General features: G+C 49.3%; 1 protein-coding gene across 1 annotated transcript in view; it reads left to right on the top strand.

The window, feature by feature from the left end:
* The first annotated feature begins 6,956 nt into the window (after positions 1-6,956).
* The window catches only part of LOC114585632 (multidrug and toxin extrusion protein 2-like), a 32,100-nt gene continuing 27,574 nt past the window's right edge, over positions 6,957-11,482 (top strand). Inside the window, exon 1 of the mRNA XM_028708464.2 lies at positions 6,957-7,259. Within this exon, the coding sequence (XP_028564297.2) occupies positions 7,077-7,259 (183 nt within the window). The 5' untranslated portion in view covers positions 6,957-7,076. The remainder of the gene's footprint in view (positions 7,260-11,482) is intronic.

Genomic DNA, 11,482 nt, shown 5'->3' with positions numbered 1-11,482 from the left:
ATAATAATAATAATAATAATAATAATTTATTTGTACCCCACCCATCTGGCTGGGTTTCCCCAGCCACTCTGGGCGGCTTCCATAGAAACCAAAAATACACTAAAATATCACACATTAAAAACTTCCCTGAACTGCCTTAAGATGTCTTCTGAATGTCAGGTAGTTATTTATCGCTTTGACATCTGATGGGAGGGAGTTCCACAGGGCGGGCGCCACTACCGAGAAGGCCCTCTGCCTGGTTCCCTGTAACCTCACTTCTTGCAGTGAGGGAACCGCCAGAAGGCCCTCGGCGCTGGACCTCAGTGTCCGGGCAGAACGATGGGGGTGGAGACGCTCCTTCAGGTATACTGGGCCGAGGCCGTTTAGGGCTTTAAAGGTCAACACCAGCACTTTGAATTGTGCTCGGAAACGTGCTGGGAGCCAGTGTAGGTCTCTCAAGACTGGTGTTATGTGGTCTCGGCGGCCGCCCCCAGTCACCAGTCTAGTTGCCGCTTTCTGGATTAGTTGTAGTTTCCGAGTCACCTTCAAAGGTAGCCCCACGTAGAGCGCATTGCAGTAGTCCAAGCGGGAGATAACTAGAGCATGCACCACTCTGGCGAGACAGTCTGTGGGCAGGTAGGGTCTCAGCCTGCGTACCAGGTGGAGCTGGGAGACAGCTGCCCTGCATACAGAATTGACCTGCGCCTCCATGGACAGCTGTGAGTCCAAAATGACTCCCAGGCTGCGCACCTGGTCCTTCAGGGGCACAGTTACCCCATTCAGGACCAGGGAGTCCTCCACACGAGCCCGCCCCCTGTCCCCCAAAAACAATACTTCTGTCTTGTCAGGATTCAACTTCAATCCATTAGCCGCCATCCATCCTCCAACCGCCTCCAGGCACTCACACAGGACCTTCACTGCCTTCACTGGTTCTGATTTGAAAGAGAGGTAGAGCCAGGGACGCGGACTTATAAAAAATATTGGGGGGGCCCGGGAAAGCTCATGAATAATAAATAAGCTCATGAATATGCAAATAAAGTGGCGCCGCCTCCTCGTGAGCGAATAGGGGAGAGCGTGCTGCGCCTATTAATCAGCTCCAAAGGAAATTGGGTGGAGCTTTTGCTCGGGAGGGAGGGCAGGAGGCATGCAGCCCGCCCCTCCCTGTGCATTTTGGGCTGGGGGAGGGGCGGCGATGGCGCTCTGCTGGAGGGGCGCCGGAGATTATTGGGGGGGCGGAGCCCCCCCAAACGAATTTTTGAGGGGGCTTGGGCCCCCTCAAGCCCCATGGAGTCGGCGCCTATGGGTAGAGCTGGGTATCATCTGCATATTGATGGACACCCAGTCCAAACCCCCTGATGATCTCTCCCAGCGGCTTCATATAGATGTTAAAAAGAATGGGGGAGAGGACGGAACCCTGAGGCACCCCACAAGTGAGAGCCCAGGGGTCTGAACACTCATCCCCCACCACCACTTTCTGAACACGACCCAGGAGGAAGGAGCAAAACCACTGTATAACAGTGCCCCCCAGCTCCCAGCCCCTCTAGACGGTCCAGAAGGATGTTATGGTCGATTGTATCAAAGGCGACTGAGAGATCCAGCAGAACTAGGAAACAACTCTCACCTTTGTCCCTAGCTCGCCGGAGATCATCAACCAGCGTGGCCAAGGCAGTTTCAGTCTCATGATGAGGCCTGAATCCCGATTGGAAGGGATCCAAATGCTCCGCATCCTCCAGGCATGCCCGGAGTTGTTCAGCAATCACGTGCTCAATCACCTTGCCCAAGAATGGAAGATTTGAGACTGGGTGATGGTTGGCCATACTGGCCGGGTCTAAAGATGGTTTTTTAAGAAGCGGTTTAATGACCGCCTCTTTCAGTGGATCTGGGAATGTTCCCTCACAGAGGGAAGCATTCACCACCCCGCAGAGCCCATCGCCCAGTCCTTCCCGGCTTGCTTTTATTAGCCAGGATGGGCAAGGATCAAGGAGACAGGTGGTTGGTTTCACGCGTCCAAGCAGCCTGCCCACATCCTCGGAGGTAACAGACTGGAATTGATTCCATGCAACTTGACCAGACAGAGCTCTAGCACTCTCCCACCCTGGCCCTGCTCCCACGGTGGTGTCTAGCTCCTTCCGAATATGAGTGATTTTATCTGAAAAAAACTTTGCAAAATCGTTGCAGGAGATCTTGGGGTCTTTACAAGGTAAAGGTGGTTCCGTTAAATTGCGAACCATCTGAAAGAGTCTCCTGCTACTATTTTCTGCAGATGCAATAGAGGCGGTGAAGAAAGTCTTCTTCGCCGTCGCTATCGCCACTTGGTAGGCTCGACGTTGAGCTCTAGCCTGTGTCCGGTCAGATTCGGAGGGAGTAGGGAGTCCATGGCTTGGCTTTGGAAAAACAGAAGGTCTGTAGTACTTAGTTCATTGGAAACAAGTGCTCTAGGGTTTTAGATAAATTCATCCCCCCCCCCCCCCGGTTTCCTATGGGCATCTAGTCAGCTTCTGTGAGATCAGGATGCTTGACCACATGGGGCACTGGCCTGATCCAGCAGGATCTTCTACCGGAGACCTTTTGCACGCTGACACCCAACCCCCCTCCGGACGTGATACTGGAGCTGGTCCCTAAGCCGCCTGTGTAAACGCCAGCAAGGGCCAATCCGTATTAATGTGCTCTTTGACCTGGATGTGTTAATGAATGGCCAAGTTCACTGGATTAAGGGAGGGCAAAGGCCGCATTTTGACACCTGAGCGCCCCCTCGCCTCCCAATTTGGTGCACAATCTGAAGTCTGGCAAGGGAATCCAGATTCCAAGGCCTGTAGGAATTGCCATACCAAAGCCTTGAGGTGGTTTGCATTCCCTCCTCATAAATCGGCTTCAAACGCCCCCTGCTCTGTTAATTATTTTTAAAATCTCTGTGCTGGCCAGCCATCCATGGACACCTCCAAGACAGGCTCGTTTTTGTCACTTATAAAATGCGCACCCTCCGTTTCATGCCTCCTGCGACTGGCGATTCGATATTTGCTGACCTGGCTTGGACTACAACTCCCATCAGGTCCAGGGACCAGCACAGTCAGGGACGAGGATGGGATTTGTAGTTCAAACCATCTAGAGGGCACCAGGATTTAGTTGGAGGTCGCCAACAGGAGGCCTTCTGGGTGCTGCTGTACTACAACTCCCACTCCTGCCTGACCATTGGCCCTGCTGGCTGGGGCTGAAGGGAGTTGTAGTTCAACAGTATTCGGAGGCAGCACATTGGATCCTTGGGGCTGTTTCCTTGGAACCTGTGTGAATCTGGGTGCTTTACTTAGTTACTTGCATTATTTAGTTTACAGTGGTACCTCGGGTTACCTACGCTTCAGGTTGCATACGCTTCAGGTTACAGACTCTGCTAACCCAGAAATAGTGCTTCAGGTTAAGAACTTTGCTTCAGGATAAGAACAGAAATCGGGCTCCGGCGGCGCAGCAGCAGCAGGAGGCCCCATTAGCTAAAGTGGTGCTTCAGGTTAAGAACAGTTTCAGGTTAAGAACAGACCTCCGGAACGAATTAAGTACTTAACCTGAGGTACCACTGTATTTAGTTACTGGGTGCTTTATTTAGTTACCCTTATGGTTTTGATCTATGGGCTACTTTTAAAATGAGGCTGCATTTTAAATTGCATTTTAACCTGTATTTTAAATTGGGTCCCCCCCCCCCCCATTATGATTTTACTGTAATTTTACTGGTGTTAGCCGCCCTGAGCCCGGCTCTGGCCAGGGAGGGCGGGGTATAAATAAAAATTATTATTATTATTATTATTATTATTATTATTATTATTATTATTACATCCCATCATTTTCCTCCAAGGAGCTCAAGGTGGTTATGTGGTCTCCCCCTTCATTTAATCCCCACAACGACCCTGTGAGGTAGGATAGGCTGAGAGGCAGTAGCCCAGTCAGTTTATTGGCTGAGTTGGGATTCGAACCCTGGTTTCCCAGGCCCTAGTCCAGTGCTCTAACTGCGCTATCCCATACTGGCTCTCAGTGGACGCTGGATTAGATGGGCCTTTGGCCTGATCCAGCAAGGGCTCTGCATCAATTCTTACAACCCTCCACCATGTCCTGCCTCATCAGGTTGTTGTACAAAAAAAAGTATGTGTTGTATGGACCATCAGGCTGCCTCAGTGGAAGAACTGGGAAGCAGGGCCTGTTCCATGAACTCTGTCAAAAAGATCAACTCCATTAGAAGCCTCTGGCAACCCTGAACTACGATTTAAGAACTGATGCCTGGGTTTGCTTTTTTCCTCTGCCCTCCCTGCCCCTTTTCCTTGTGTGCCATTTTTGTTGTTGATGATGATGATGATGATGATAAGCCTGTGGGGACTGTCTTTGCTTTCATTGATTTCCAAGGCACTCTGGGAGCCTTCTTGGCTGAAGGAACAAGCCACAAATCCTCTAAATAAATAAGCAAACACTCAGTTAATCTTAAACAAAAATAGAGGAAATAACGTCTGGAAATCGATATTTTGGCTCTAAAGATTCCAAAAACCTATCTCTGTTTGTTAGCAGCAAAGCAAAGAGCGAGGAGCTGTCTCAGCAGGGGAAAGAGGAGGAAGAATCTGCGTTCTTTTAATTGGCTGAAGAATAATGAGGGCAAATATTTGCAAGAGATTTGCAACCGGCAAATTGAGAAAAGAAAAATCCCCCAGTCGTACAACCCTGACCTTTTGAGGGCAGGTTTTCACAGACATATTGCATCTGTCTTCCGTTGTCTTGCGTGAGAGAGGCAACGATTACTGTTTGTCTGCTTTGAGAGAGAGAGAGAGAGAGAGAGTTTATATCGCCAATATTTTAGGGTGCAATATAGCATGTCAAGAGCTGCTTTCGAGTGAGTAGCTCGAGTCAAGCCTGTTGAAATTGACAGAGCTCAATATGACTTCAGAAGAAATTGAACTGGGTTGAGCAATCAGGGATTGAACTGGGTAGGATTTTAATGGCGGTAAAAGGTAAAGGGACCCCTGACCATTAGGTCCAGTCATGGCTGACTCTGGGGATGCGGCGCTCATCTCGCTTTACTGGCCGAGGGAGCCGGCGTACAGCTTCCGGGTCATGTGGCCAGCATGACTAAGCCGCTTCTGGCGAACCAGAGCAGCGCACGGAAATGCATTTTACCTTCCTGCCGGAGTGGTACCTATTTATCTACTTGCACTTTGACGTGCTTTCGAACTGCTAGGTTGGCAGGAGCAGGGACCGAGCAACGGGAGCTCACCCCATTGCGGGGATTCGAACCGCCGACCTTCTGATCTGCAGGCCCTAGGCTCTGTGGTTTGACCCACAGTGCCACCCGCGTCCCTCTTCAATATCATTTAGGCGCTGACAAATTAGACTGCTTGCTTTGCTAGAATTCAAAGTGAGTAGCTGTTGTGGTGATAAACCACAAGAGTGAAGATTTGATAAGACAATTTTAGACTTGTGACAATCTTGTAGCACTAGGGATATTACACCTGGGGGATTTGAGTTTAGGAGAAGCCAATAGTTAAGTGTCCTGCGCCAGATCCGTTATTCTACAGAGGGAAGATTAATGGAGGAGCATCCCACAATTTATTGAATTGGGATTTTATTCCCAGTATCTGATTCCCAGCCATTTAGTAATGTTTCCATAGGAAGTTTGCCTGATTCTTACCCAGAAATTATTCAGTGATGTGATCCAATGAAATAGACTAGAGAGGGTTGGCTCCACACTAACTCTGCGACTCTGATGGTGTTTACGAGGGAGTCAGCCTCATACTTCCTTTGGAGTAAACCCAGTAGGACTTACTTCTGAAATCAAAACTGGAATCACTTTTGCAGCACTGCCTTATCATCTGTTCAGCTTTTGCGGTTTTGTATTGCATTCCTTTGCACGTTGAGGGTATGTAAGGTGCTGCGTGTGGGCAATAGGAGTAATAAGAAAAATGGAAAATGGAAAAAAAGATGGAAGTCAATATGACATAAGGGTGAAAGTATTGACCTTAGACAGGTTCAAACCCCCCACTCCCAATGCGCTCTCACTAAGTGACCCTGGGCCAGTCATACATTTAAACACTCACCTTTCTCTGAGCTTAACCTGCCTCACAGGGTTGTTGTGAAGATTTAAAAAAATAGCAGTGGGGTAACTCATGCTGCCTCAAACTCCTTGGAGGAAAGGACAGGGAATATGAATATGAACAATAAATTTAATTTAATTTAATAATCATTTCTATTCATACATTTAATAATTCTAATTACAGGCAGATAGCCGTGTTGGTCTGCCGTAGTCGAAACAAAACTTAAAAAATTCCTTCCAGTAGCACCTTAGAGACCACCTAAGTTTGTTATTGGTATGAGCTTTCATGTGCATGCACACTTCTTCAGAAAGCTCATACCAATAACAAACTTAGTTGGTCTCTAAGGTGCTACTGGAAGGAATTTTTTTAATTTAGTTTTTACATTTAATAATGATTATTTAATATTGCATTTTGATTGTTGTGACCTGCCCAGGGACTTTATGGTGAATAATTGATAATAATAAAAAAAAACAATTATAATAAACTTCATTCATTCCTTTGATAATCATTTTTAAATATCGTATTTTAATTGTTGTGGTGTGCCCTGGGGCCTTAGAGTGAGGGGCAGGTAATTAATACGAATAATATAGTAAATCAATTTTAATCAGAATTTTCTATTTACTAATCGCTATTTAATATTTTGTTTTAATGGTTGTGACCTGCCCTGGGTGGAGGGCTGGGCAAGTAATTAATTAATTAATTTACAACAACAACAACAAAATATGAAACCAATCATAAAAATGACGGGTGCAGCCCCCCCCCCGCCCGCCCGCCCATCCGATTTGGGGGTCCGGGGTGTTCCCCCTCCCTCCCTCCCGCGGCGCGCGCGTCACCGCCGGCTCCGCCCAATGGGGAAGGGGATTCCCCTCGGCGCGCCCGCCCCCCTGGCCCGCCCGCCTGCGCTGCACGTGGCCGCCGCCGGGGAGCGATGCTTCGGCTGGGCTGGACGGCGCGGCCGTTGGCGCTGCCGCTCGGAGCTGCTGCTGCTGCTGCTGCCGCTGTTGCTGCTGCTCCCTGGCCCCGCCGGGGAGGAGGACGATGCGGAGGCTGGAGGAGAAGCGAGGCGCCGAGGAGGACGAGCCCCAGGAGATCCGGCCGCTGCCTCCTCCTCCTCCGCCGCCGCCGCCCTCGCCCTCCTGCTGCGGCCGGAGCCTCCGCCGCCTCGTCCCCGTCGGAGCCTGGCGAGAGGCCCGCGAGCTGGTCCAGATCGGCGGCCCCGTGGTGAGGAAGGAGGGCAGGCGGGGACGGGGACGGGGGACCCGAAGGAGAACCTCGATCTATCCCGCGGGGGGGGGGGCGGGCGGCAGCGGTGGTGCAGTGGTTAGAGCGCCCCTGGCCCGCCTCGCAGGGTTGTTGTGCGAGAAGCAGCAGGATGAATGATCGTCAGGATCAATGAATGAGGCTGAGAAATTCAAGAGAGATCAGAGCATAGCTGTTTCCCCTTTTTAAAGGGAAATTCCCTTATGGGATTCCATTGCAAGAAAAGGGAAAAGTTGACAGCTATGGGTCAGAGAGAGATCTGGGGAGAATAAAATGGGAGGGAAGGAGAGAGAAATGGGAGGAATAAAAATGTGAAGAGCTGAAATGGCTTTTAATCTAGTGTTCTGTTTACCGCCAATTCTGTTTTTTAAAATAATTGTTTCTAACTTTTTTTTACTGATAAATCTCACTGTTCCGTTGTTTTCGCAAACTGCTCTGAGTTTCTCCCTCTCACAATCAAGCAGTGTATAATTTTTATTTGAAAGACGGAACGAAATAATGGGGTTGTCTCTGACCAAGCTTAACCCCGTCAGAATGGGGGAGTTAGCTGTGCCCCTTCATTTCAATGGGTCTACTCTGAGTGAGTAGAGCTAGCGCTGGATGCAACCCGCAGGAGATGAAATGAGAAGCGTGGGGTGGAAGAAGGATGAAGGATGAGAAAATGGGAGGGAGAAGGGCAGAGAAAAAGAAAAGAATGAAATGAGAGGTGAATAGAGGAAAGGCAGGAGGAAGGGAAGAGGAAAGAAGAGGAGGGGAAGGAGGAAGTTGAGAGGCAGAACTGCACTACGTCCTCTGAAAACAGAACAAGGTTCCAGTCCTCATGGTTCTAAACGAAGGCCTGATTTCAGTTGAACTGCCTTAAGCTGAGTCAGTTCATCGGTCCATTTAACCCAGTGTTGTCTGCACTGACTGGCAGCAGCTCTCCAGAGTTTCATGCTAGGGGACATTCCCTACCAGGAGATGCCACTGGAGGTTGAAACTTCTGCATGCAAAGCAGGTGATCTACCCCATAGCTGTGGTCTCAAGAGACCCACCCTTTCTTGTCCTTGCCCAAAGGTGGACTCGCCCCTAGTTGATAAGGGAAGGAGGTGGGGGGTCCAAAGTCTGAGCTTATTGGGGCCCAGAGACCCCACCCTCAGCCCTTTTTACGACCCGCTAAAAACTAAAGTACACATTTCATTTTCCGGATCAGCCTTGTGACCTCTTGCACGAAACCTTACGCGAATGGCTGTTTTTTAAAATCTTTATTTTTGCATGGAAATTGGCACATGATGGAACCGAAAGTGCTTTTGTTTTCTTTAAAAAGAGATTTTCTAATTTGCCTTTCAGGGCAGGTCCCTGCCCAGACCTCTCGCACCAGAACAATACAACATAGACGAGACCCACCCAGATAAAACCATGAGGCAAAGCTGAAAACATTGTTTTATCTTGCATTATAGATCCTGCACTGGATTGAGGGGGGAAGGTTAGACTAGATTAGGGGTGGGGGGATATCAGGCCTGGGGGTCCGGATGCGGCCCTCTGGCTCTCTCTTTCTGGCCCTTGATGTTCTCCTCGGGTCACACCCCACACTTCCTGCCTTTCTGGAGTTCTTTAACTGTTTGGAATGTGTCCTTGAACTGTAAAAAAATAAAAAACCCGTTTGTTTGCTTGGATGGCGAGATGTGTGTGAAAACCTCTGGCTTCTGCACGGCTGAAATGTGCAGCCTATAGTACGAAAGTAAGGCCTCCATCTTCACAGTGCATTTAAAGTTGTATCATACCACTTTCATAGAATGATAGAGTTGGAAGGGACCCCTAGGGTCATCTAGACCAACCCGCACAAATCTCAACTGTCGAACAGCTCTTACTGTCAGAAAGTTCTTTCTGATGTTTAGTCAGAATCTCCTTTCTTGTTCGGGTCCTACCCCCCAGAGCAGGAGAAAACAAGCTTGCTCCATTTTCCACGAGACAGCCCTTAAGATATTTGAAGATGGCTATCGTATCTTTTCTTAGTCTCCTCTTTTCCAGGCTAAACATACCCAGCTCCTTCAACCGTTCCTCATCAGGCCTGACCCTTGATCATCTTGGTCGCCCTCCTCTGCACACCATACAGCTTGTCGACATCCATCTTAAATTGGGGTGCCCAGAACTGGACACAGTATTCCAGGTGTGGTCTGACCAAAGCAGAATAGGGTCAGATTATTCCTTCCCTTGATCCGCACATTAGACTTCTTCTGTTGATACAGTCAAGAATAGCATTAGCTTTTTTTGCTGCTGCGTCACACGCTGGACTCATATTAAGTTTTTAATAATAATAATAATAACAGCATCTTAAAAAGCAGAGACATCACCTTGCCAACAAAGGTCTGTATAGTTAAAGCTGTGGTTTTCCCAGTAGTGATGTATGGAAGTGAGAGCTGGACCATAAAGAAGGCTGATCGCCGAAGAATTGATGCTTTTGAATTCTGGTGCTGGAGGAGACTCTTGAGAGTCCCATGGACTGCAAGAAGATCCAACCTTTCCATTCTGAAGGAAATCAGCCCTGAGTGCTCACTGGAAGGACAGATCGTGAAGCTGAGGCTCCAATACTTTGGCCACCTCAGGAGAAGAGAAGGCTCCCTGGAAAAGACCCTGATGTTGGGAAAGATGGAGGGCACAAGGAGAAGGGGACGACAGAGGACGAGATGGTGGGACAGTGTTCTCGAAGCTACCAGCATGAGTTTGACCAAGCTGCGGGAGGCAGTGGAAGACAGGAGTGCCTGGCGTGCTCTGGTCCAGGGGGTCACGAAGAGGTGGACACGACTAAACGACTAAACAACAACTACAATAATAATAATCTATTATTTACACCCCGCCCATCTGGCTGGGTTTCCCCAGCCACTCTGGGCGGCTCCCAATCGAGTGTTAAAAACAATACATTCAATATTAAAAACTTCCCTAAACAGGGCTGCCTTCAGATGTCTTTGAAAGATAAGATAGCTGCTTTTTTCCTTGACATCTGATGGGAGGATGTTCCACAGGGCGGGCGCCACCACCAAGAAGGCCCTCTGTCTGGTTCCCTGTAACCTCACTTCTTGCAATGAGGGAACCGCCAGAAGGCCCTCGGCGCTGGACCTCAGTGTCCGGGCAGAACTATGAGGGTGGAGATGCTCCTTCAGGTATACAGGACCGAGGCCGTTTAGTTCTTCCCCCAGTCATGGCTTCCCCCAAAGGACCCTGATAACTGTAGTTTGTTAAGGGGGCTGGGGAGTATTAGGAGTTGGCCCAGTTTCCCTCACGGAGCTTCCGTTTCCAGATTGGTTCAGTCCCTTTTGCCAAGCAACTACTTCCTGAAAATTTTACGCTGCTTGATTGGAAAAGAAATACCCCACCTCAAGGTAAAAGGTAAAGGTACCCCTGCCCGTTTGGGCCAGTCTTGACAGACTCTGGGGTTGTGCGCCCATCTCACTCAAGAGGCCAGGGGCCAGCGCTGTCCGGAGACACTTCCGGGTCACGTGGCCAGCGTGACAAGCTGCATCTGGTGAGGCAGCGCAGCACACAGAACGCCGTTTACCTTCCCGCTGGTAAGCGGTCCCTATTTATCTACTTGCACCCGGGGGTGCTTTCGAACTGCTAGGTTGGCAGGTGCTGGGACCGAACGACGGGAGCGCACCCTGCCGCGGGGATTCGAACCACTGCCATACGATTGGCAAGCCCTAGGCGCTGAGGTTTTACCCACAGCGCCACCCGCGTCCCAGTGGCACCTCAAAGCGGTTTACCCCACCTCAAAGCGGTTTACAAAAGAGCTAAAATGTTATCAGTAAAAAAGAACTCACAACAATAATTTAAAATATTTTAAAAAATATGTTTGGTGGGCCACACAATGACGTCTCACTTTTTCTTTTCTTCTAGAAGAAAAACACTGAAACTCCCATATTTTATTATTCTGCTGTTGCCTCTTAATCTAATATTGGTGTTGGCTGTTCTGATACTTGATTTCCGCTCCCCTTGGCTCTGCTGGCAAAGCGGCAGAGCTCTTGCAACTTTTACAAGGAGGACCTAGAACTGAGTTGTCCACCACTTTTTCTTTGGCTCGCTTGCCAGGGACCTGAGGTTTTGCAGGGAGCTGCTTGCTGGCCTGTCTGTTCGGATCCTGGAAGGCTTGTGTGCTTCGATCCGTGGCCCCCGCCTCCCCCACTGCTTGCAAAGGACCAAGGGGCTGG

Source organism: Podarcis muralis, chromosome 15, assembly GCF_964188315.1.
Source record: "Podarcis muralis chromosome 15, rPodMur119.hap1.1, whole genome shotgun sequence".
NCBI classification, from domain to species: domain Eukaryota; kingdom Metazoa; phylum Chordata; class Lepidosauria; order Squamata; family Lacertidae; genus Podarcis; species Podarcis muralis.
Note: the sequence above shows the minus strand (reverse complement) of the source record. Positions and strands in the feature narration are given on the sequence as shown.